Source organism: Panthera uncia (genome assembly GCF_023721935.1).
Source record: "Panthera uncia isolate 11264 chromosome A1 unlocalized genomic scaffold, Puncia_PCG_1.0 HiC_scaffold_16, whole genome shotgun sequence".
Lineage (NCBI taxonomy): Eukaryota > Metazoa > Chordata > Mammalia > Carnivora > Felidae > Panthera > Panthera uncia.
In genome coordinates, this window is record NW_026057576.1 from 20,452,107 (window position 1) to 20,479,816 (window position 27,710).

A 27,710-nucleotide genomic window follows, 5' to 3' on the forward strand; every position below is an offset into this window, starting at 1 on the left:
GCCCATCACCCACTTTCCCCTCTCCCGCACCCCCCATCCACCCTCACCTTATTCTCTGTATTTAAGAGGCTCTTATGGTTTGCCTTGCTCCCTCTTTGTAACTATTTTTTCCCCTTCCTGTCCCCCATGGTCTTCTGTTAAGTTTCTCAAGATCCATATATGAGTGAAAACATAAAAGCATACAACTCTTGATCTCAGGGTTATAAGTTCAAGCCCCACTTTGGGTGTAGAGCCTACTTAAATTATAGCAAAAAAAAAGTTGTTTATATATTCTGAATACAAATTCCTCATTAGGGATGTGATCTGCAAATATTTTCTCCCCACTTATTGCTTGTCATTTCATTCTCTTAACAGATTATTTTGCAGAGCAAAAGTTTTTAATTTTGATAAAAGTCAGTTTTTCAACTTTTTGTTTTATGGGTTGTGCTTATGGTGTCATTTCTAAAAACAGATCGCCAAATACAAGATCTCCAATGGCTTGGTTTTTTCTAGAAGTCTTATAGTTTTACATTGATATTTAGGTCTGTTGAGCTAATTTTTGTGAGTTACATGTCTAGATTTTCACTTGCAAATGGGTGAATAATTATTCCAGCATCATTTATTGAAGACCCTATCTTTTCTTTATTGAATTGCCTTTGTAACTTTGTCAAAAGTTTTTTGCACCTACATTTTTGTAGGTTTATTTTTGGCCTCTCTATTTTGATCAATTGATCAATTGACACGTATACATCTATCTTTTTAACACTACCACACTGTCTTGATTACTATAGCCTTGTAATAAGCCTTAAAATTGGGTAGTGTAAATCCTCCAACTTTTTTATTTTGTGTTGTTATTCTTTAAAAAATTGGCTCTTCTCATTTCATAACCTTTTCCATATAAAAGCCGAATTCCCTTGTCAATATCTAAAATATGTCTGCCGAGATTTTCCTTGGGATTGTGCTCAATGTGGAGATCAAACCGGAGAGAATTGGCATCTTAACAATCTGAGTCTTCCAGCCCGTAAATACAGCATGCTCTTCATTTCTCCCCCTACTTCCTCAGTGTTTTATAGTTTTCAGCAAACAGATCCTGCCCATATATCATAGATTTATAAATAAGATGTTTATTATAGGAGGTGCTATTTTAAATGTGTTTTAAATTTCAAATTTCAGTTTTTCATTACTGCTATAAACATCTGTAGGCAGTTTTGTTGTGTGGAAATAAGTTTTCAGTTCATTTGGTAAACACCAAGAAGCACAATTGCTAGATCATATACTAAGAATATGTGTGGGGTTGTTGTTTTTTTAATGCTTATTTATTTATTTTTGAGAGAGAGAACAAGTGTGAACAGAGGAGGGGCAGAGAGGAAGAGCGAGAATCCCAAGCAGGTTCCACGCTGCCAGCCCAGAGCCTGATGTGGAGCTTGAAGTCTTGAACTATGAGATCATGACCTGAGACAAAACCAAGAGCCAGAGCCTCAGCCGACTGAGCCACCCAAGCGCCCCTCACAATCTGTTTAGTTTTGTAAGAAACTTCCAAACTCTGCTCCAAAGTGATTTTACCATTTGCTTTCCCACCAGCAAATGATTGAGAGCTCCTGTTGTTCCACATCCTCACTAGAATTTGATGTTGTCATTCTCAGATTTTGGCCATTCTGATAGGCATGTAGTGGTATCTCATTATTGCTTTAATTTGCATTTCCCTGATAACATAGGATGGGAAGCACCCTTCCATATGTTTATTTGCCATTTGCCATCTGTATATCTTCTTTGGAGAGATGTCTGTTAAGGTCATTGGCTCATTTTTAAATCAAGTTGTTTGTTTTCTAATGGTTGAGTTTTGTTTTGTTTTGTTTTTTAGGTTTTTAAAAAATGTTTATTTATTTTTGAGAGAGAGAGATCATGACCTGAGCTGAAATCAGATGCTTAACCAACTGAGCCACCGGGACATCCCTCTAACTGTTGAGTTTTAAGAGTTCTTTGTGCATTAAAAAAAATTTTTTTTAAAGTTTATTTATTTTGAGAGAGAGTGAGGCAGCACGAGTAGGGAATGGGCAGAGAGAGAGAGAGAGAGAGAGAGATCCCAAGCAGGCTCTGCACTTTCAGCACAGAACCCAATGTGGAGCTCAAATTCATGAAACCATGAGATCATGACCTGAGCCGAAACCAAGGGTCAGAGACTTAACCAACTGAGCCACCCAGGCGCCCCACGAATTTACACATTTTAGATAACAGTTCTTTATCAGCTGTGTCTTTTGCAAATATTTTTTCTCTGCCTGTGGCTTATCTTTTCATTCTCTTGGCACTGTCTTTCACAGAGCAGAAGTTTTTCATCTTAATGAAGTCCAGCTTATCAATTCATTCTTTCACGCATTGTGATTTTGGTGTTGTGTCTAAAAAGTCATCACCATATTTAAAGTCATCTAGGTTTTCTTTTATGTTATCTTTTAGGAGTTTTATACTTTTGCCTTTTACATTTATGTCTATGATACATTTTCAGTTAATTGTCGTGAAAGGTGTAGGGTCTGTGTCTGGAGATATTATTTTGTACGTGGATGTCTAGCTGTTCCAGCATCATTTATTGAAAACACTTGTGTTTGCCCCATTGTATTGCTTTTATTCCTTCGTCAAAGGTCAGTTGATTGCATTTATAAGGGTCTATTCCTGGTAATTTTATTCTGTTCCATTGCTCTATTTGCCTATACTTTCACCGGTAAGATACTCTCTCTCTCACTGTACCTTTATACTAAGTCTTGAAGTGGGGCGCCTAGGTGGCTCAGTCAGTTGGGCGTCTGACTCCTGGTTTCAGCTCAAGTCATGATCTCACAGTTCATGAGATCCAGCCCCGCATTGAGCCCTGTCTTAGCTGCACTGACAGCTCCAAGCCTGCTTGGAATTCTCTCTCTCCGCACCTCCCCAGTTCATGTGGTTGCGCTCTCTCTCTCTCTCTCTCTCTCTCTCAAAATAAATAAATAAATGAACTTAAAAAAAGGTAACAAGTCTTGAAGTTGGGTAGTGTCAGTCGTCTGACTTTGTTCCTCTTCAGTACTGAGTTGGCTGTTCTGGGCCTTTTACCTCTCCATCAGTTTATTGATATCCACAAAATAACCTGTCTGGAATAAGAGAGTTTTTCTTTCTGAATTCCAGAACTACATTAATTAGGCATCAGGAACCTCCATTTTCAAATACAATTGGAATACATTATTTTATGCACTAAAACAAAGTGATGAATAAAATGGAGCAAGATGACTCCACTTTTTTTTTTTTCTCTTCAGGGAGTTTCTCCATTTTCTCATAAGAAGGGATCATTAAAATAACCAGAAGACAGGGGTGCTAGGTGGCTCAGTCAGTTGAGCATCCAACTGTTGATTTCAGCTCAGGTCATGATCTCAAGGCTCTTGAGTTTGAGCCCCCCACTGGGCTCTGCACTGACAGCATGGATCCTGCTTGGGGTTCTCTCTCTCCCTCCCTCTCTGCCCCTTCCCATCTCATGCTCTCTCTCTGTCTCTCTCTCAAAACAAATAAATAAATTAAAAAAAAATAACCAGAAGACAAATGACACCAAATCAGTAAAAGTGTAGATCAAATGGTCCTTCGGTAACTATTTTCACTCAATTGTAGTTGAGAAATGCGTTGATAAAACTGCTAGCTAAAGCCATGGGAATCTACCCCCAAACCAAGAGCACACTGTACACACTGTATGTTAGCCAATTTGACAATAAGTTATATTTACAAAAAAAAACTGCTGGCTAACAAACAAACAAAAAAATTCATATGCTTCTCCTGATGCCTAAGTGGCCTTAGTTATGCCATATATGGTGATCTAGACTATAACTACTGGGTGACAATGCCCATGTGGCTTAACCAAAGTAATGGTGACCCAAACCAAGTTGAACAACAAATCCCAAAGTGGAGCGACCTGTGCTCGTCAGGTTATATTTTTGTATGTGGGAAAGTGTAGGCTACAGAATAACCCACTGTTGGAAATGGAGTTGCTTTTTGGCCTAGCTATTGCACTCTGTAATTATTGGCAAAGACACTGTAGATCAGCAGGTCAGTTTAAACTCCCTTGTGTGGATCATAATGGATTATAGCTTTGCCTTGGACCTCATCCTGGCTGTCTGAAATAAGACTTGCTGATCCCCTTTGGGACATATTCATAGTTGGCTGAATTTGTGCCCTTGGCAGAGAGGGGTATGATTAAGGTGAAGACTGCAAGGTGGCCTCAGCCTGCTGCTTGGAGTCCTGTTGATAGAAGCTTTGATTAAATGCTGAATGAGACAAATTAAATGAATTTGCTCTCAGCCTTTGTGGTCAGATTAATCAGAGTAGCTGATGGGGTGGCATACTCATGTAAAAATTCAACTTGGCCAAGAATGTGTTATTGTGGGCATAGGGGTGGATTGTTGAGAGAGGCAGTCTGCCATGGGCCCTGAGTGTCCCTGCATGTTCTTGCTGGGCATGCCATGAATGCAAAGCCTTGACCATTCTTTACAGGGCCCATTTCTGCAGGTTGTGTCTTGAGCTGGGGTAATGTCTCCTCTGACGTTCACTTACTAGACAAACAATGAATCTCCTACACTCAGTGTTTCCTCTAATGCAACTCACTGCATGCCCAGGCATCCATCACGGGCCCTTTGTGTCACTTCTGTGGGACTCGTGAGGCACGGGGAACAACACAAAGGAACACGAAGCTCTGAATACACTACTTTTGCGGTGAGCAATAAAGTCCTTTGCCTCTGACTCAGGAATTTTGTGTCTTCTGCCAGCATCCACAAAACAGGAACAGGCTAATGTGTTAGCTTATAAGCAGGGTAAAATCCCAAGCTTTGCACAGTTCTTGACAATTCTATGCTTGGATTTGGCTGATGGTGTTATGACAGAGTCATTTAACTTGTTCTCCATGTCCATATTTCTTATAAACTAGAAGCCAAATCTGAAAATTTCATTAGATTCAGCTCCAGCTTTCAAAGCAGAAATACTCTGCATTTGTGCTGTGTTCTTCCTATTGCCCCACATTAGGAGACATAGTGTCAGGTTTTCTACTTTTAGTGAAGCTAAATTTATTCAGCGGATTTAGGTGGCTTCAGCACATTAGAAAATTCCCCATCAACATTTCAGCTAATAGTTTGAGCATGCATTGATGATCATTGCCTGGATCTCTTATTTCATTAGTGGATTTTAAAGGGTGACATTTAAATGGTATCATTCATCCTACATTTATCCACTGTATGCCTTTGGCGAAGGGGAACTTTCTATCATCAAACAATGGGTTGCCCTAAAATCAGTTCAGCCCTTTAACCTAGGCGGCCTCTTCCCCAGGCCCCTTGTTTCAGGGTGTCCTACACTTTGAGGTCTTCTTCAAACTGAAACCATGGATAAGAGGGGACTACTATACCACTATCGGCCTACATTTGTACTCTCACTTTCATGGTAAATATATATATATACAAATATGTATATATATATAGTGTAAATATATATATAGTGTAAATATATATATACACATATATTTATGTATATATGTACATATACATATATATGTAAATATAAATATATATATATATATATAGTGTACATGTATGAATGTTTTTATTTAGCTCTTATTTCAAAATGTCCGACATAAAAAGGCAGTGGTAATATTCAAGTGTTTATTTGAAGTTGTGTTTCATAACTTTGTTCACAAATAAAGTATCCATTCTGCCAATTTGCTTTTCTAGTAAGGCAATGAAACCATCAAGATTAAGTGTACATTTTACAGAGAAATTCTGATAAAGTTGGCAAAAATATGTATTTCTGATATTTAAGGGAAATGTTAGAAAATCATCATACTATGATTGGAATGTGTTTTTTTTTTATCTTCTAAAGAATAAAAGTCTATGGGAAATGGATAAATAGATATATGTAATACTAAAAAATACATAGCATTAAAAAAAAGCCAAATTTCTGATACAACAATAGAGTGGATAATTCTCACAGACATTAAGTTGAGTAAGAAGTCCAAATACAAAAGAACACATATGGTAAGATTCTGTTTATAAAAACTTCCACAACATGGAAAACTGACTAATGGTAAAAGAAGTCAGAATAGTAGGTATCTTTGGTGTGTGAGGAGTTTCAGGGGAAGGGGCAAAGGAAACTTTGAGATGCAGGAAATGTGCTGGATGTTAATGTGGGGGATGGTTATACAGGTCTATATGTTTATAAAAACTCATCAAGCTATGTACTTTATGTATTTTACTGCATGAATTAGTTTCCTATTGTTGCCATACAAGAAACCACAAATTTAGTGGCTGAAAACAACACAAATTTACTGTTACAATTGTAGAGATTAGTCCAAACTGGGTCTGCAGGGTTGCATTCCTTCAGGATGTTCTAGGGGAGAATCCATCCCAAGGCTTTTTCCAGCTTCTGGAGGCCCACATCACTCCAACCTCTGTTTCCACCTCCTTCCCTGTCAGACCCTCCTGCTTCCCACTTATAAGAAGCCTTCTGACTAGTTGGCCTACCTGGATAATACAGAATAACCTCCCCATCTCAAAATCCTTCATCACATTTGCAAAGTCCCTTTTTTTGAAATAATTGTTAAGTTTATTTATTTTGAGAGAGATAGCACATACAAGCAGGGGAGGGGCAGAGAGGGAGGGAGAGAGAGAATCCCAAGCAGTCTCTGTGCTGTCAGAGCAGAGCCCGACTCAGGGCTCAATCTCAGAAACTTCGAGATCATGACTTGAGCTGAAATCAGGAGTCAGATCCTTAACCGACTGAGCCACCCAGGTGCCCCAAATGAGAATTCTTTTTCAAGCTGGAAGAAAATAAGAACAACTTCACTAAAGTCAAAGATAGTATCATGGAATTTATTAACAAACTTACACTATTTACAAAAATGTTTTGTTCAAGATTTTTCAATTTCCATCCTTGCAATTAATAGATAGAAATATGCTTAATGATGCTGAATTGGAAATTTATTGTGCTCATTTGACTATGATTTTAAAAGTCATCATAAATAGATTTAAAGATTTTTTTTAATTTAAAATAACAAATTGGATACTTTATACATTTGAAATGAACGAGGACCATGTTAGCCAACTTAGCAGAAATTATTAAAACATAATTTAAAAAAACTAACAAAAGAAAACAGAAAGGGCTCCCTGGTGGCTCAGTTGGTTAAGCATCCAACTCTTCACCTCAGTTCAGGGTTATGAGTTCAAGTCCTGAACACCTAGCGTGAAACCCACTTTGAAAAAAGAGAGAGAGAAAACATGAAGATTTTGAGGCCAAAGAGCAATTTAATCAGTCTAATCACACAAGCTTTGAAATCCACCTAAAATGTTCATACCTAGTTTCTTGGAAAGAGCTTCTTACTCATTGCATTACTTAATTACTTAATTAGTTGAAATGGGACTCAGTGCAGTAGTGTAGTTACTGCAAAAGCAACAAAACCAACTGCAAACATAACAGACAAGATTATAGAATCATATTAATAGACTCAAAGCTAATACTATACAATTAGTTGAAATACTAAGTGCACGGATTTTATTAAATTTCATTAACAAGATTGTCTGAAAAATATCTTCTACTACTACCATCATATTTATATTTATTTAATTTAATATATATTTAATTTTTAGTGTCATGATAAGAACATTACTTATTGAAATTATTTATTTATTTGGGGGTTATTCCTGGACTGTTTTTCACTCCTAATCTAACACTGTCCTGAGGAAAGTACCATACAACTTCTTTTTAGCCTTTTATACTAGTTTCTGTTCTCCATCCAGACGCTATTCTCTGATACTATCAAAGGTTCTGATCTCCAAGATATTGTTAATCACAAACAACTGAATGTATGCCTCCTTATTTAATAGTAAGGGCATTATATCGATTTTCTGAAATTATATAGATACGTTATCAATGAGTTACACTTCAGGAGAGTAAAGAGGACAAAGTATTAGCTGTGTAAAAAGGAAGCATGGAGTCTGATGAGGATGAGAACCGATGGTTAAAGGAAGAGTTCCTGGTGAGGTAAAGATCAAAGCCAGGATGCCACATCCTGAGAACTGATGAGGAGAGATAGGGTAGGAAAGATAAAGACCAACAAAATGGAGGGCCCCCTGAAGGATCCAAGAGGGAATGTGGTTTTGCTACTAGTCTAGTTGACACAAAAACTCCCAGTAATCGTTATGACCGTGTTTAAAATATGTACACAGGTATTTAAGAGATCTTGGTATCTGCTTTCTGACTGCTCATATTCAGATTAAACCAACCATGACTATTCTTAGTCAAACAAAACCTTTGTTATCTGAGTTACAAAGTCTTATGTAATTTTCAATAAGGATGCCAAGACAATTCCATGGGGGAAAGAATGGCCCTTTAAAAAAATTTTTTTTGAAATGTTTATTTATTTTTGAGAGAGGGAGAGAGAGCGCAAGCCAGGGAGGGGCAGGGAGAGAGAGGGAGACGAAGGATCCAAAGCGGGCTCAGGGCTGACAGCAGACAGCCTGATGTGGGGTTTGAACCCACAAACTGGGAGATCATGACCTGAGCTGAAGTTGGATACTCAAAGGACCAAGCCACCCAGGTGCCCCAAGAATGGCCTTTTTAACATGTAGTGCAGGGACATCTGCATGTCTGTGAAAAAAAAAAAAAAAAATGAATACCTACTTTACATCATACAGAAAAATTAACTTAGAATGTCTCAAAGACCTAAAGTAGGAGCTGAAATAATACAACTCTTAGAAAAAACACAGGAGTGAATCTTTCTGACCTTGGATTAGGTAATGGTTTCTTAGATATAACACCAAAGCACAGTGACAAAAGAAAAACTGGATAAATTGGGATTCATAAAATTAATTTCTGTGCTTTAAAGGACACCATGAAGAATGTGAAAAGACAACCTACAGAGTGGGAGAAATTTTTTGCAAGTTATATAATCTGGTAAGAGACTTGTACCCAGGTTATATAAGAACTTATACAACTCAAGAACAAAAAGATAAATAAACCCAATTTAAAAATGGGCAAAGGATCTGAATAGAATTACTCCGAGGAAGATATGCAAATCACCAATAAACATGTGAAAAGAAGCTCAACATCACTGATCATTAAGGAAATGCAAATCAAAACTACAGTGAGGGGCGCCTGGGTGGCTCAGTCGGTTAAGTGGCTGACTTGAGCTCAGCTCATGATCTCATGGTTCATAAGTTTGAGCGCCACGTCAGGCTCTGTGCTGACAGCCTGCTTCAGATTCTGTGTCTCCCTCTCTCTCTGCTCCCTTCCGCTCATGTTCTGTCTCTGTCTCTCAAAAATAATTAAACATTGAAAACAACAACAACACTATAGTGAGATACTATTTCAGACCTAACAGGACAGCTAAAATAAAAAGGACAGACAATAACGAGTCCTGGTGAGGATGTGGAGAAGTTGTACATTGCTGGGATTGTAAATTGATGTAGCCACTTTGCAAAAACAGTTCGGCAGTTATTCAACCTTCAAATGTAGAGTCACCATATGATCCAGTAATTCCTTTCCTAGGTATATGACCAAGAACATTTAAGCACACGTTCACTAAAAAACCTGTACACAAATGTTCCTAACAGTATTATTCATAATAGTCAAGAGATGGAAACAACCCAAATGTTCATTGACTGATGCACGAATAAACAAAACGTGGCACATTTACTACAGTGGAATATGTACTATTTGACCACAAAAAAGTAATGAAGGACTGACACAGGCTACAACGTGGGTGAACTTTGAAAACATCATGCTAAGTGAAAAAATCCACACAAAAAGGCCACAACTGTATGATTCCACTTATATGAAATGTCCCAAATAGGCAAATTCCTGGAGTCAGAAAGTAGATTAATGATGGCCAAGAGCCAGGTGGCAGCAGAATGGGGAGTGACTGCTAAGGGGTATGTGGTTTCTTTTTGAGGTGATGGCGATGGTCACACAATTCTGTAGATAAACTAAAAAACTTTGACTTACACACTTTAAAAGGTTGAAATTTATCATATGTGATAAATCTCAATAAAGCTTTTATTATTTTTAAATTCTGCATAGGGGCGCCTGGGTGGCTCAGTCGGTTAAGCGGCCGACTTCGGCTCAGGTCATGATCTCGGGGTCCGTGAGTTCGAGCCCCACGTCGGGTTCTGTGCTGACAGCTCAGAGCCTGGAGGCTGTTTCAGATTCTGTGTCTCCCTCTCTCTGACCCTCCCCCGTTCATGCTCTGTCTCAAAAATAAATAAACGTTAAAAAAAATTTTTTTAGATAAATAAATTCTGTATATAGATTTCTTTTCTACAGCAACCTTAGTGCATTTAATGTAGAAATCTATTTCTAAGAATTCAGTTTACATACTGCTTTCTGGGTTTTAGATGAAGTGTGATTATAATATCTGTATTTATTTTAGGGGCTTTATTCATTTGCTGTTCTTAGGAACATTTACAGGGTGCCAATGAATTAGGAACACATAAAATGGGATTTTACCTTTTTTTGTGAAATTTTAGGAAAATTCAAGTATCTTCTTAACTTTTTCTATTGCCTCCTTTCCAAAGCTTTGCATCTCTTTTTAGAGAGTATTTTAAGTAGTTGGCATAAATTGAGATCTGCATTAGACAGTAGACATGATACAAACAGGAAGTTTGAAAGAAGCCATATATAATAATTTTTAAAGCATTTGGTTAAATGTTTGGAATAGCCAAAGTGAGAGGGGGAAAAAAAGTATTTAATCATGCTCAATTCTTAGCAGTTCCATTTTCCTACACTGAAGTCCTGTTGGCAAACATAACCTTGGAGCTAGCTCACACTGCTGGTATTTCAAAGTCTTTTCTTTCACAGTGAGTTTTTTAAAAGTAGTTTTCAAATATTCCAGAGTTCTGTAAACTTTACCAACAATTTTAAGTAGTCTCACGTTCCCTGTGACTCAGCTTACAGGATCTGCAAAGGTTAGAGGCCTAGGAGTTATGCCCCAAACTGAAACTAGGCCGACCCAGGACCACATCTACATTCATAGACACACATGTCTTAATGGATGGAAGTAAAACACGTCCTTCTCAATATAAAAATCAGGGTTCTGACAACACCTGCATTTGGAATATTCATGTGCAGGACCACTATTGAGAAAATAGGTTTGGAGGGATTGCAACTATAGGTAAAACCTTATAAAAAACACTACAAATTTTTCTACACTCACAAAAATAAAGCCATAGACACTGTGTGACATTGTGCATATCTTAAACTAATGTTAGGTACATTTTAACCAATAATTCATTTCCCTTCCTTGTTATAAGAAACATTTTGGGATCTTTCTCACAATTTCAATGAGATACTTATGATTTTGTTCTTTTGCAGATATTACCTATAAGAAGTATTTTTTTCCTCTGTCTGATCCTCCTGCAAATGTCCAGTGCCTTTTGGTTTCATAATTTCGAGATGGTGACTTCTTGTTCCCCAGCCCTACTTCAGTCCCAAGACACAGAATCACTTCAATGTTTGAGATGCTTTGAGAAACCTTTATTGGAACTATTTGATCCAGCCAACTAAGTGTTTTTACAACCTCCTTTCCATAATATCAGGCTATGTAGCCTTATCTTTGGCCACAGAAACTTTGCACAAAACACTTATCATCAGCTCCCTGACAACAAGTGAAGGTTTAGGTACCTTCTGTACTGCTAAACAAGGAGTGTCTTATCCTTCCTTAATTTCTTCTGGGAATGCAAAACCTACCCCAGTAGTACCTTTGCTTTGCTTCCTTTTTTTTTTTTTCTTTTCTTTATCCTAATATCTCTTTCTCCTAATTATTGCAGAAATTGTACCTAGAATCTAAATTGGTAGGGAAAGTTTTGTGTAAGTACACAAGGACGCCTGCACTTTTAGTAAGAGAAGCTAAGGTTGGGGAGAAATCACAAAACCCCTCTCAGTTTATGACAGCCTTCTCTCTCTTCTCCAGAAGGGAAGCAGATAAAGGCACAGTTCTTCCAGGTTGAAAGTTCCTGGCAAATCATGGGTTTTTAAAATAAATGTTTATTTATTTATTTTGAGAGAGAGAGAGAGAGAATGGGGGAGGGGCAGAGAGAGAAGGAGAGAAAGAATTCCAAGCAGGCTCTGCACTGTCAGCACAGAGCCCAACACAGAGCTGGATCCCATGAACCATACAATCATGACCTGAGCCGAAATCAAGAGTTGGATGCTTAATCGACTAAGCCACCTAGGTGCCCTGGCAAATCACATTTTTTATTTCCTGAGGTCTTATTTACAGAGCACTTGGCTTCTTTTCTTCCTTTTCAGTACTAAAAACTATTCTGATTTATCTTCTATTATTCTCCTTTTTCTATACCTCTATCCAATTCCTTTATTTTACCCCATCCTCTCTTTCCTTCTAATGCCAGAACTCTGTATTTTCCAAGTATCCAACATGTTTTAACTGTTTTAGCGATTCAAAGTACTAACTATCCTTTTCTTTGGATCATTTAGAGATACCCTATGAAAGACACCCTTCCTAAATGTTCCAATGTGTTGCTAACAAAGTGGAAGTGTTGCAGGAGAAGGTTCTCAATGTTTCTTGTTAATTTTTGGTTGTTGAATATAGGTAAGATACTTTATACTTTGGCAAATCCAGATTAAATGAGTGCAATTAATGTCAGCTGAATTTAAATGTCAGCTTGAGGTAAGGGAAGAGATGTAAACAAAAATTAGGAATTTATTCTTAAATGTAGCACCCTAGGGAGGCAGTTTGCAGAGTGGTTAAGAACTAAGACCCTAGAGCCAGACTGCCTGGGTTTGAGTGCAGCTTTATCCCTTACTGACTGTGTGACTTTGGGCACCTTTCTTATCTTTTCTGTGCCTCGGCTTCCTCATGTGTAAAGTGGAGGATGCTTTTACCTCATGGGGTTGTTACAAGGATTAAATTAGTTTATAAAAAGCATTTATTATTGCCCGGTAATAGTAAGCAAAACATAAATATTAGTTATGATGACTCAAAATTACAGTAATGAATAGATCAAGTCCCCAGAAATATTTTTAGTTTTTAGAAGTATGAGTTTTTGTAAGGTTTCTGATTTTTGAAAGATCACAAATGTGGTCTGGAGTACCCCAAGAAAAAAGTTTGGCTTACTAACTGATTAATGAGTTTTTAAAAAAGAAACCATTTTGTGTGACCCAGTACAGAGTGTAAAGTTCACTAACAGGAGATGTCTGGTTGGCATAAAAACCATTAAAGAAAATCCTGAGCATGATGTTAAACTCAACTCGGAAACACATGCTTTACATTATTGTCCTATCAGTTCTCAAGTTCCTGGCATATGTCGCTGAAGCAGACTTTTTTTTTTTTTTCAAGTAGTCATTCTCTCTTATTGCTTTTGACTTAGATAAACGACCTTCTAACTAACTATTGGGAAACTTTTTGTAGGCTTTATTTGTGATTGTTATTTAAAGTGATAGCTGTGAAAGACTGTCAAAATATCTTTAGCATTGTGCTTTTCAAGAAGAAAGGATAATTCCTTTGAAAATAATAATGAAAGGATAATCAAATCCCAGATATAAGAAGGATAAGGTCTGTGAGCTCATGGATGGCATTCATCTGCCAAGACAGGGAAGTCTGTTTTAGGAGCTAACTGGTTTTGCTTGCTTCATACTGCTGAGTCTACTTGAGTTGCTACATTGGGGGCAGAGTGCACTGGGCAGTGGCCCAGCATTTTACTCTTCCAGCCAGGAAAGACTATGGCAATTCTGCTTCTACAGTCATGGCCAATTCGTGCCATCCAATAGTCTGGCTTGTCACTGAAGATGTGAGTAACTTGAATGGTCTAAATATTCGTTAAATATTTAATACAAGTACTACTTTTAATAATATTAATGAGGGGCACCTGGGTAGCTCAGTCGGTTAAGCGTCCCACTTGGGCTCAGGTCATGATCTCCTGGAGCTCGAGCCCCTCTGAGCTGTCAGCACAGAACCTGGAGCGTGCTTCAGATTCTGTGTCTTCATCGCTCTGTGCCCCTCCCCCGCTCATGCTGTGTGTGTGTGTGTGTGTGTGTGTGTGTGTGTGTGTGTGTCTGTGCGTGTGTGTCTCAAAAAATAAACATAAAAAATTAATAATATTAATGATATTATTAAAACATAATTGATAAATATTAATAAGATTTATGAATAAAAATTTTACCTAATAACAACAGCTATTTTGTTATTGTTTATACGTGAATTATGGCAGCTTGTAGCCAATATGGAGATTAATGAAACATACAAAAATTAAAGTGCAAATCTGCATTTTGAATTGAAAGCACATTTAAAAGAATTTCAGCATTTATTATTTTTTTAAGAATTTCAGCATTTATTACAAGAGTTAGATCTTCATAATTTGAGAGGCAGCATGACCTGGTGGAGCAAATACAGGCTTAGGAGTCAGACTGATGGGCTTTGAATCCTACTTTGTTTATTTCCTAATTATCTGAGGCTACACCAGTTTTTTAATCCCTCTAATCCTATTTCTTCATATAGAGTGGGGACAATATCTACCCAGAAAACTTTCAAGAATTCAACTAGATACATACATGAAAGAGTGCCTACCTCAGGGAATGACATTCGACTCCCCCCTCCCCCCAACGGAAAGAGAAGCGAACCCTAATTAAACCCTCAGAATAATGAGCAAGGTTTTCAGTAAAAGAAAAATTTCATGTGTAAAATGATTACCAAGAAAGTACTCTATAGGCAGTGAGAGTCTATCCTCAATCACTTTAATAATCACCTTTAGATATTAATTCTATGGTTAACTAAATCTCAAAGTATAGAATTTGGAGGTTTTCCCTATCGTAATGAAAAGATCATTTGTATAGACTGCAGAGACCCAGGACCCAGAAAAAATTCTCTTATTCCTTGGGAGGAAACAAACAAAAACAAAAAAAAAAACCTCCATTAAGGATATTTGCACTCAGGTCACTAAAAAGTTATGTATAGGAAACCATTGCATATGAAATGGTCATCTTGCATCTGTTTCCCAGAGCCTGAACTTGGGTGAAGCCTCCACGTTGGAAACCATTTTGGGAATAAAGGTTTGAGCCCGGTTAATGCTAGAGGTCATTGAAGACCATCTCCAGGCACCAAGCTGTATTTAACAATTTTTTAAAATACAGTTTATTTTATTATTTGTTTTGAGAGAGAGAGCGTGTGCACGTGCACGAGAAGGAGAGGGGCAACGAGACAGGGGGAGAAAGAATCCAAAGCAAGCTTTGCACTGTCACCGTGGAGCCCCATACCAGGTTTGAACCCACAAACCATGAGATCATGACCTGAGCCAAAATCAAGAGTAGGATGTTAAACCCACTGAGCCACCCAGGCACCCCTGTATTTAAAGATATGAAATCGACCAGGCACAGATGATGTAAGCAGGCAAGGAGATGACAGATGACCACCCTGTGGGCCTCCTACTTGGAAGCAGAAAGGGGCAGATGGTAGGAACCGAGGTCTTCCTTTGGGGGACCAGACATCTTCGCTCCCTCGGGAGTTCTCTTCACACTCCTAGAAACCCCCAATCCACGAAGAGGGTGAGCTTGGCAGAGGCCCGTCAAGCGGTACCTCCCAGAGGTATCCTCCCTGGACGGCCTCCTGGGAGCCCCAACCGCATGGCATCAGGAGCCACGGGACGCGCATCTCTGCACCTAAGCTTGCCGTGGGGGGATGGGAGTGTGTGGAAAACCTCAGCCTGAGCTTGCCGTGGGGGGATGGGAGTGTGTGGAAAACCTCGGGGCTTCCACTCCCCCAGCCTGACTTGATTCTGTCGATTCATCCCTAAAGGTAATGTCAAAGTTGGGGGGAACAGTTTTTAAAACGCAGCATCGGACGGTTGCAGACCAGGCGGAGAAGCCGACGCCTTGAGCATTGCTCAACATAAGAACTCAAACTTGAAGCCCCGCCGAGGAAAAAAAAAGACCCCGCGCGCAGGCGCACACCGTCCTCCCGTCCCGCCCTCTGCCCCTGCTCCGCCTCCAGCCCCGCCCCCTTCTCGACCCCGCCCCTCCCCACGCGCAGATCCTCCGCATCTTCCGCACAGGCCGGCTTCACCTCTGCCTGCACTGCGCCCTCCCGGCGTGGGGCGTCGCTGTATCGGTCTGCGCGCTCGACACAGATACCTCCGGCGCTCGGGCAGGGGTGGGAGGCGGAGCGAAGGCGTAGGGGCGGTGTCACCGCGGGCTTGGGGCGGCCGGCGGCTAGCGGAGGCGGCCGAGTCGGTGGTCCTGGCGTGATGGCTGCCTCGGTGTTCTGCTGCTTGCGGTGCTGCAGGGACGGCGGGACGGGACACATCCCTCTGAAGGAGATGCCGGCAGTGCAGCTGGACACGCAGCACATGGGTAAGGGCCCTCCCTTCTCCAGACCCAACGGCCCACGCCGGGTGGGGCGCGGCGGGTCGGGGGCAGTGAGGGGTCGGAGGGACCACACGCCCACGCGCGGCCCTGCCTCTCCGGGCGCCGCCCTCCGCTCCCTGCTCTCAGTTGCTGCCCTCGACCCCATTTCGTCTCGCGGCGGACTCCACCTCGGCCCTGTTCTGTGTTCAAGGCTACGCAGCCCTGTCTGCTCCTGTCATCGGGAGGTGCTTGTGCGCACCTACCCATTTTCACGGGAATCTCGGAGCTGCCGCCTCCCGAGACTCGTCAGCTGTTCCCGGGTGAGGGGAGCGCCTCTGGTGCTCCTCCTACTGAGTTACTACTAAATTGCCCAAACAGGATTTGTAGCCGCAAATGAATATTAATATAAACATTCTCAGGGGGAAAAAGGGGCGGGGGGAGAAGTAAAAATTGTTCTGAATTTATCAGCGTTTCTAAATTTCAAAGTAAATATAGCATCATTATTTTTTTGATTTAGAATTAAAAGTGAAAGAAAGTAACCTTGATTGCTGGATAAGAAAATAAAAAACTTCACACTGTGTATTTTTTATTTAGGAACAGATGTTGTCATTGTAAAAAATGGAAGAAGAATATGTGGAACAGGAGGTTGTTTAGCCAGTGCCCCTTTACATCAAAACAAAAGCTACTTTGAATTCAAAATCCAGTCCACAGGTCGGTATAATGGTCCTTTACTATTAAAAGTCCTAATTGTTGTAACTATTAAGAGCAGTTCTCGATATATGGAAAAGATTAATGAGGCAATAAAACACAAAACTTATTTGGAAGATCCTTTTTCCCACCCCTCGGGTGGTTCCAGTTAAATTACACTTTAGGTTCAGTTTTCTTATTTGTAAAATGGGATTACAGGAACTGTAATCCTGCTTCACATGAGTTATACCAATGAAAGTATTTTAAAGACAGGGCACACAGGGTCAGTGTTAGGCACTAGCGTTATTAATGGGTACTAAATGTACCTTTGGGTACTAAATGTTTTCTTTGGTCAAGCATATAAGGTGTAGACTCTTGATGTTTTATCTTAGCATAAAATCAATCTTATGATCCGGTTTTTTTTCCTCTTAATTCTTGTTAAGATGCCCAAGTTCATTGTCTTCTGAAGCAATCAGCAAATTTAGAATTCTGATAGAAGGCTAATGTTTATACTTCTCATTAAAAACTTGCGGAGTTTCTTGAATCATACAACACTTCTGCTTGAGTATTATAATAATGATTAGATAACTTGTAGCCATATTGAATATGGAGAAATATATTTTTAAAGCTTTATTATAAAAAAATTGCTAGTGAGATATAGTATGAATAATGTAAGTATAAGTGTAGAATAGGAAAAGTAGAGGGAAGTAAATCATACTTTTACTCGACAAGCTTGAATGGTATAAAGCATCCTTCTGGAGCTTGTTTTCTAAATTAGTTCAAAATACTGATTTTGCTAAGTATATGAAATAAATATGAATCTGTCCTCCATTCTTTTATAAAATATCTCTGGCTACTAAAATCTTAAGTAAAACAATACCTTTTCTCAAGAAAAGCAAATGTTTTCTAGATCCTTGAATCCAGTACAAATTTTTATGTGGATTTTCTGTAAAGGATGACATCTTCAGTGACATCCCGAGAATACATTGTTGGAGTCTGTAAATTGATCTCGCAATGAAAGCCTGAGGCAGTTATGCCAAAATGTATCACAGCATGCACAGTTCTTTAGGGGTAAGGAGAGTAACCCTGCCTAGAACTGTTGTCCCATGAAATCAATATTATTACCTTCTGTTACTCTTAAAATTGTCCCACTCTGGAGAATAAATTGCATAGTCAGATTATTTAGGAAGCCCAGACAGTGATATCCAGACATGCAACTTTTTGATAGTCTTGCTCAATTCAGAAAAATTAATCGATTGGCAACATGACCTTGAAACCTTCTTCCATTTATAGATTTTCTCCTAACTGATTTTGATAAAAACTGAGAAGGAAACAGTTTGAGACAAAATCCAGAGCTCTAGGTATTCTGTTTGGCTGCTTAAGGGGAGAGCTGCTTGCTTTAAAATCAGCTTAGACCAAAAGATTTTAAGCCCACTGACTTAAGGCATGGGTAAGAAAATGATTTTACACTTCATCCTTAATTTTCTCCTCTCCATAATTTTGATCAGGTCCTATATTATACAGATGTAAAAACTAAAGACTAATTTCCCACTTCTCCAAAGTAGTGCTTGACTGGAACCCTAGGCGTTTTAAATTCAACATGTAGCTTTTTAAAAACATCTTTCAGAGAGTAGGGATGATGATAATAGCTAACATCTAAAAATACTCTGCTTCACTTAACCGATTGTGGGGGGAATACTTACATTGTTATAAGTGCTTTACTTGATTACCTTGCTATATCTTTTAATAACTTTTTGAAGTCCGTACTGTTAGAATCCCAAGTTCACAGGTGAGGAAGCAGAGAGAGGTTAAATAACTTGCCCCAGAGGACATAGCTAAGCCAAGGTTTAACCTCGTCCTTACAGCTTCAGGGCCCTCTCTTATCTCCTAGGCTGTACTCCATCTGTTGAGAATATAGGGTAGTTTGCAAACTACTGTTAAAAGATTTGTTTTTTAAAAAAATTAATAAAAAATAGTTTAGTGATAGCGTGCCATTTCTTTTAAAAACAATATACACTCTCTTAAAAACAACCCCTTGTTTCACATTCTTCAGATTTTGGGGGCATTTAAACTATTATTTTTTAGGAATATGGGGTATTGGCGTCGCAACTCAGAAAGTTAACTTGAATCAGATTCCTCTTGGCCGAGATGCCCACAGTCTGGTGATGAGGAATGATGGAGCCCTATACCACAACAACGAGGAGAAAAATAGGCTGCCAGCAAACAGCCTCCCACAGGAGGGAGACGTGGTGGTGAGTTTTCTTGTGGAGTTGCTTTCCACTGTAAATTATTCAACTTGAACGGCTTTTAGCGTATATAGTTTTGCTTGGGAGTTTGTAGTTTGAATTCCGAAGCACTGGGATTAGATCTAATGAGGTACATGTTCCAGAGAAAGCACTCGATAAAGATGCTGCTGGCTAACCTAACTGCTCTCCTTTCTAGAGCTGCCACTGGCCAGGAAAATTAGTGTGAGCCCTTATTCCCATTCAGGAGAATTAATGACAGCTTGGCTCTTGATCAACATTTCCTGCTTCTCTCACATCAGAGAAATCTTCACCCACAATTTTAAAAGTTTGCTAACCTTCATATTAGAAAATATCGGGGGGGACACCTGGGTCGCTCAGTAGGTTTCGCACCCAACTCTTTGTTGCCATCAGTTTCTTCCAGACTCTTGTTAATGTTGATCTTTTGGCTTCTTCCCATGAATCATGAATGTGTTTAGGCCATTTTGAGTGGTGAATCCTCAGGGCACCTGGGTGGCTCAGTCAGCTAAGCGTCTGACTTCAGCTCAGGTCATGATCTCACGGTCTGTGAGTCTGAGCCCTACATTGGGCTCTGTGCTGACAGCTCAGAGCCTGGAGCCCAATTCTGATTCTGTGTCTCTCACTGCCCCTCCCCCACTCACACTCTCTCAAAAATGAATAAATGTTTAAAAAAAAATTTTTTTAATAGAATGGTGAATCCTTTTCAGAAGGTTTTCAATTTACTTTGCCCAAGTCCTTCAGAGGAATCACTATCTATGGCAGCTGTAGCCTTACAAAATGTATTTCTTAAGTAATAAGACTTGAAATTACTCCTTCATCCATGGGCTACAGAATGGATGCTGTGTTAGCAGGCATGAAAACAGCATTAATCTCACGTACATTGTCAATGAGCAGTGATATTTTGAAAGGAGCCTTTTGTTCTGAGCAGTGGGTCTCAACTGTGGGCTTAAAATATTCAGTAAACCATGTTGTAAATAGAAGTGCTGTTATCCAGGCTTTGTTGTCCCAGCTATAGAGCACACAGAGTAGATTTAGCATAACTCTTAAGGGCCCTAGGATTTTTGGAATGGTCAATGAGCATTGGCTTCAACTTAAAGTCACCAGCTGCATTAGCCCCCAACGGGAGAGTCAGCCTGTCCTTTGAAGCTTTGAGGTCAGATATTGACTTCTCCTTTCTAGCTGTGAAAGTCCTAAATGGCATCTTCTTGCAGTAGAAGGCTGTTTCATCTACACTGAAATCTGTTGTTTGGTGTAGCCGCCTTCACTGATTTTAGCTAGGTCTTCTGGACAACTTGCTGCAGCTTTTGCATGAGCACTTGCTGCTTCACCTTGCACTTTTATGTAATAGAAATGGCCTGTTTCCTTAAACCTCATGAACCAACTTCTGCTAGTTTCACACTTTTCTTCTGTCATTTCCCCACCTCTGTCAGCCTTCATAGAATTGAAGAGAGTTAGGGTCTTGCTCTGTATTAGGGTTTGGGTTAAGGGAGTATTATGGCTGATTTGATCTTCTAAGCAGGCACCACAAATTTCTCCATATCAGCAAGAAGGTGTTTCACTTTCTTATCACTTAGTCACTGGAGTAGCACTTTTAATTTTCTTCAGGAACTTTCCGTCGCATCACAACATGGCAAAATTGGTGCCGAAGACCTAGCTTTTGGCCTATCTTGGCTCTCTACATGAGCTTAATCATTTCTGACTTTTGATTTAAAGTGAGAGACATGTGACTTCCTTTCCCTTGAACACTTAGGGGCCACTGTGGGGTTATTAACTGACCCAATTTCAATATCGTGTCTCAGGAAATAAGGATCCCAGAGGAGAAGGAGAGAGACTGGCAACAGCCGGTCAGTGGAGCAGTTAAAACCCACACGTTTATTGTTCAAGCTTTTGGTCTTATATGGGCGTGGTTTGTGGCACCCCAAAATCATTGTAATGATAACATCAAAGATCACTGAATGAAGATCACTGTTACATATAATAATGAAAAAGATTGAAATATTACAAGAATTACCAAAACGCGACCCAGACTTGAAGTGAGAAAATACTATTGGAAAAATGGCACTGATAGAGTTGCCCAACGCTTGGTTGATAGAAACCTTTAATCTGTAAAAAATGCAATATCTGCAAAGTGCAATAAAATAAAGTATGCCTATATTTAATTTGTTATGAACTTCTCTTAATTAAGAGCATTTTATTAGGAGTGTTGATCCTCATTAAACTTAATCTTATTAAACTTCTTCACTTTCAGAACTCTTCAAAGAACTGGACTCAAAATCCTAAGGTTTGATTGTAGAAAAGTTTTTTTGGAAAGCAGGGGATGGAAAGAGTTACATATTGTTAAGACTTCTCTATTTTTATTCCCAACTAGATATGTTTAAGTCATTACCAAAGCCACCCTCTTGAAAATGTAATCCAAAGATCCCTTTCTGTCTTTCCCAGTTATTTCTTTTTATATGCTATTATTGAAGAACTTTCTACACAGATTTCAGGCTTTTAGCTATTGATGAGGGACAGAGTCCTAGGATCTCCTTCAGCAAAGGTGCTTTTCTACATAGAACCTTGGGTTCGTGGCTCTGGTACCAAATTGAAAGGAATCTATACATAATGAAGGAAAGTTTCTAATAATAAGATGACACAGGGTAAATCCAGGTTATTGAATTAAAGAACTATACAGTATTCTGGTGAGAATGAAGACAAATGTGGAAAATAAGATTTTTAACCAGGGCCTGATCTTCCATCTCTTCTGCAATTTAAAAAGTATAAAGAACACTTAGTTTTTAAATGGGTAAATTATTGAAAGTGTTGTAGGAGTCAAAAGGCATAAACCATTTTTGAAATCTGTTTTTCCCTGTTCATCTTTTTGAATAGCTGTTTTTGTATTTGTAGATCATTGCCAGATGTCCATAATACGAAACACTCTTACTCAAATGGATATTTCTTGAAAGAGAATCTTGAAGTCAGGTTGAGGCTATCAAGCTGTTTACACTAAGATGAAATTCAAACATAAGCAAGGATAATCAGTAACAAATGTTTTTCTTTGTTGATGTATTGAACTACTGTGTGCTATTCTTGCCTTCCTATCTCATTCATTGAAATGACTGATACCACAAACTGACAGATTTAAGAATGTCATTTTTAGTCTGTCAGCATTATTAAATTAGACTTTGAGTTTTTGTACCCATCCTGATAAAAGGAGAACTTTAAAAAGGTGAAATATATGAAGAATCAAGAAAAGTAAAACATTACCCTACCATATTACCTTTATCTTCCTAGTTCAAACATTTGAGAAAAAATTTCACCAAATTGCTGACAGTGGCATAGGAAAAGTAGAAATGATTATAAGACAGGAAAAACAATAGCTTCTTAGCCTTTTGGCCAAGATCAAGTAGTATTTGTTCTTATCAGTTTAGTATAAGACAGGAAAAACATTTTCATATGTGTAGAATTTAAGTCATATACCATTCTCTGAGGAGAAATCAAGAAAGATAAGCTTTCAACATCTGTCCAAATGATTATATTCATACAATAATCATATAATACCCATAGGGCCTCCCACAGCACTAGGAAACATACCTGGCTTAAGCTTACTTTTTTCCTTCTATATGTAGTTTTGAAAAGTGCAAATTATATTCTAAAATTGCATTATTTCAGTTTAATTTCAGAGAAGTTTTTGGGGGGGGGCGGAATTTGAGCCTTTTATTTATTTATTGTGTGTGTGTGTGTGTTTATTTTTTTAATTTACATCCAAATTAGCATATAATGCAACAGTGATTTCAGGAGTAGATTCCTTAATGCCCTTACCCATTTAGCCCATCCCCCCTCCCACAGCCCCTCCAGTAACCCTCTGTTTGTTCTCCATATTTATTTTTTTTATTTATTTTTTTTTTTTTAATTTTTTTTTCAACGTTTTTTATTTATTTTTGGGACAGAGAGAGACAGAGCATGAACGGGGGAGGGGCAGAGAGAGAGGGAGACACAGAATCGGAAACAGGCTCCAGGCTCCGAGCCATCAGCCCAGAGCCTGACGCGGGGCTCGAACTCACGGACCGCGAGATCGTGACCTGGCTGAAGTCGGACGCTTAACCGACTGCGCCACCCAGGCGCCCCTGTTCTCCATATTTAAAAGTCTCTTATATTTTGTCCCCTCCCTGTTTTTATATTTTCCCTTCCTTTATGTTCATCTGTTCTGTGTCTTAAAGTCCTCATATGAGTGAAGTCATATGATATTTGTCTTTCTCTGACTAATTTCGCTTAGCATAATACCCTGTAGTTCCATCCACATAGTTGCAAATGGCAAGATTTCATTCTTTTTGATTGCCGAGTGATACTCCATTGTATATATATACCACATCTTCTTTATCCATTCATCCACCGATGGACATTTGGGCTGTTTCCATACTTTGGCTATTGTTGATAGTGCTGCTATAAACATGGGGGTGTATGTGCCCCTTCGAAACAGCACATCTGTATCCCTTGGATACATGCCTAGTAGTGCAATTTCTGGGTCGTAGGGTAGTTCTATTTTTAGTTTTTTGAGGAACCTCCATAGTGTTTTCCAGAGTAGCTGCACCAGCTTGCATTCCCACCAACAGTGCAAAGACATCCTCTCTCTCTGCATCTTTGCCAACATCTGTTGTTGCCTGAATTGTAAATGTTAGCCATTCTGACAGGTGTGAGGTGGTATCTCATTGTGGTTTCGATTTGTATTTCCCTGATGATGAGTGATGTTGAGCATTTTTTCATGTGTCAGCCATCTGGATGTCTTCTTTGCAGAAGTGTCTGTTCATGTCTTTTGCCCATTTCTTCACTGGACTATTTGTTTTTTGGGTGTTGAGTTTGAGAAGTTCTTTATAGATTTTGGATACTGACCCTTTATCTGATATGTTGTTTGCAAATATCTTCTCCCATTCTGTCAGTTGCCTTTTAGTTTTGCTGATTGTTTCCTTCGGTGTGCAGAAGCTTTTTATTTTGATGAGGTCCCAGTTTCAGAGAAGTTTTATAACCATTCTATGTAATAATAATATTACTAATAATAGCAAATGCTTTTCTCTAGAATTTGTTATAGGCCTGGCACTGTTCTAAATGCCTGGCAGGGTTTAAATTTTTTAATCCTCATAATGACTCTATAACATAGATGGTATTATTATCACCATTTTACAGATTAGGGGAAGTTAAGTAACTTCTTGTATGGAGGGATCCCAGGATTATTATACAGGCAGCTTAATTTCAGAGTCCGTTCACTGAACATGCAAACAATTATTGATAAATGCATAAAACATGTCAGATTTTTTGGTATCATTATGGTGGAATCAGACCTAGTTTCTAGATCATAAAAAGGACAGATTAAATTAGAAATAGTTGGAACTAAACCCTGCTAGTAGGAGTTGGGGGTTCTCATATCCTTTCTCACTTATTTCTTTGGTATTGAGACCTTACCATTATGCTGCAGGTTTGGGCTTTAAAATTTGCTTGCTGGCAGTATATGCTGCCACCAGGTGGTGAAGGGTGCCTAGATTACAGGCCTGATGTCCCGTAAGGTAGTCCTCTAAAGAGAGGACACATTGTTTTTATGTAATTTTGTTTTTGTTTTTTGAATGAAAAAAGGCCTCTTCATTACAGAAACTAATCCCAGCTATCATTTAACTTTATAATTATATTTAAATACATAAACTGAAATGAAACAAAAACTGCAAAAACTGTCTCTCTCAATATTTTGTAACTTAATAAATTATTATTTAACCGTGGCTTTGCTAAGGTTTGAGGAGAATCTTTTATAGCACTTAACACACTGACTCATCTGGACCTTTGTTGTTTTAACTGGAAAGTGAGGGAAGTTAAGACTAGATCATGTGTCAGATCTTTTTCTACCTCTAAAATATATCCATAGTCAGGGGGTGCCTGGGTGGCTCAGTCGGTTGGGCGTCCGACTTCAGCTCAGGTCATGACTATTTAGGCTTTTTTATTGGAACATTTATATTTTTACTTTTTAACATTTTTTTTCCTTCCTAGGGTATTACATATGACCATGTAGAATTAAATGTATATTTGAATGGAAAAAATATGCATTGTCCAGCATCAGGTATACGAGGGACAGTGTATCCGGTTGTTTATGGTAAGCTAAAATATTTCTAAATATTATTATATATGTTAACTTTTACTCGACATTTTCCTTAACTTAATAACTGTCATTCAAAAATCTGGACAAGTTGGGGTGCCTGCATGGCTCATTTGGTTGAGTGTCCAACTCTTGATTTAAGCTCAGGTCATGATCTCACTGTTCATGAGTTCGAATCTCACTTTGGGCTCCGTGCTGACAGTGCAGAGCCTACTTGTGATTCTCTCTCTCTCTGCCCCTTTCTCTGCCCCTCTCTGGCTCTCTCTCTCTCAAAATAAATAAATAAACTTAAAAAAAAATCTGGACAAGTTAATAAGGACCTTTTTTTTATGAAATGTACTGAGTAGGATACTATAATCCCACTTTGCAGTACTAAGGAAGCTTTTTATTCCCCATGTATTAAAAAACTGCCCAAAACATTTATATAATTAAATATATAATAACCATATTCCCTTTTTGAATCATGTATTCATGATTCAAAGAACATTCCAAAAAGCTTTACTGAATTTACAAAGCTCTTTCTGCCAGTTATTAGGGAGATTTAGGTTACCAAGAAATGTAATTGTAAAGAATATTGTGGAACTATAGATAGGAATTTTATGTAGATTGACCATTAGTCACCTTTGTAAAATTACCTAAATGTTAAAACTCTTTTGAGAGAGAGAGAAAGTTGTGACTTTGAATAGTGTTGATATGTATGTATTATAATTTCTGTACAAGTATATCCCTTCAAGAATTGGGTTACTTAAGAGATGACTCTATACCATTTAATTACTTTAATTTTTATTACAGAAAATTTCAAACGTGTAGAAGTAAAATAGTATAATGAAAGCTCATGTACCCATCACCCAGCTTCAAACAATTATCAACTTGGAGCCAGTAACGCTTCATCTACCCCCTAATACTGATACTCCTCCTGTTTTTCACCTTCCCTCCTTGGATTATTTTGAAGTAAATGTCAGATGTTATATATCATTTTATTCATAAATATTTAGTATGTATCTCTAAAAAGGAAGGTGTCTCTCTTTATAGAAAATAACAAACATAAGCACAGTGCCTTTGTCACTATTCTGCTTTATTTTTTATGTTCCCAACTTTAAAGCAACAAGTATCTGATTTTTCTGCCTGTGGTTTTAGTAGATCTAAAAGTATTTTCTCATTTAATTACTTTAAATTTTTAGATTTGAGCTATAATAAAAACTAATTACTAATTTTTATAGTAATTTATTAGAAAGGTAGCAGTGTTAGTGATGACAGACTGGGACATCAGAAAAGTATTCAAATAGCAAATGTAAATATTTAATAATAGGATAATAATAACCAAAGCCTATGCTTTACTTTTTTTTAACTTTTTTTTCTTTAATGTTTATTTATTTTTGAGAGAGAGAGAGAGAGAGAGACAGACAGAGTGTGAACAGGGGAGGGGCAGGGAGAGAGGGAGACACAGAATCTGAAGCAGGCTCCAGGCTCTGAGCTGTCAGCACAGAGCCTGACACGGGGCTCGAACCCACGGACCGACCGTGAGACCATGACCTGAGCCGAAGTCGGACGCTCAACCGACTGAGCCACCCAGGCACCCCATATGCTTTACTTTTTAGTTAAGGTTTTCATTAGTCTTCTTTTCTCCTAAAAATTACTTTCCAGTGATTTTACCTTCTCTGTCTTTGCATGTAAAAGTGTATTTTTAAGTCTGATTTCAGTTAGTTTCCTTGCCATATTGGGCAAGCCTAAAAGCATTTCCTTTATTTACTTAAATAATTGGAAATGTAGCTTAATATTCTAAAAAACTGAGTCTGAAATAAATATCAGTAGAATGAATTACACAAATGAGTTTAGCAAATAAAATTTTTATTCCAAATTATTTCTTTGATTCAGCATAATTTTTAATGTAGTAAAGTTATAGATAGTAAATAATATATATTTTATAAATTGACATTAGTAAATTAGTCAAATTAAGCCAAATATTTTAATAGTTTGTTACTATCACAGATAAAAATAAAACTTAAGGGGCACCTGGCTGGCTCAGTTGGTAGAGTATCGAACTCTTAATCTCACGGTCGTGAGTTTGAGTCCCATGTTGGGTATAGAGATTACTTAAAAATAAATAAATATGGGGGCGCCTGGGTGGCGCAGTCGGTTAAGCGTCCGACTTCAGCCAGGTCACGATCTCGCGGTCCGTGAGTTCGAGCCCCGCGTCGGGCTCTGGGCTGATGGCTCGGAGCCTGGAGCCTGTTTCCGATTCTGTGTCTCCCTCTCTCTCTGCCCCTCCCCCGTTCATGCTCTGTCTCTCTCTGTCCCAAAAATAAAAAACGTTAGAAAAAAAAAAAAAA

General features: G+C 38.5%; 1 protein-coding gene and 1 pseudogene across 1 annotated transcript in view; both read left to right on the forward strand.

Moving 5' to 3' along the window:
* The first annotated feature begins 16,041 nt into the window (after positions 1–16,041).
* The window catches only part of SPRYD7 (SPRY domain containing 7), a 15,821-nt gene continuing 4,152 nt past the window's right edge, over positions 16,042–27,710 (forward strand). Inside the window, exons 1-4 of the mRNA XM_049646881.1 lie at positions 16,042–16,320; positions 16,909–17,025; positions 19,087–19,253; positions 25,275–25,377. Coding sequence (XP_049502838.1) covers positions 16,215–16,320; positions 16,909–17,025; positions 19,087–19,253; positions 25,275–25,377 — 493 coding nt within the window. The 5' untranslated portion in view covers positions 16,042–16,214. The remainder of the gene's footprint in view (positions 16,321–16,908; positions 17,026–19,086; positions 19,254–25,274; positions 25,378–27,710) is intronic.
* On the forward strand, positions 22,621–22,729 carry LOC125934233 (uncharacterized; annotated as a pseudogene).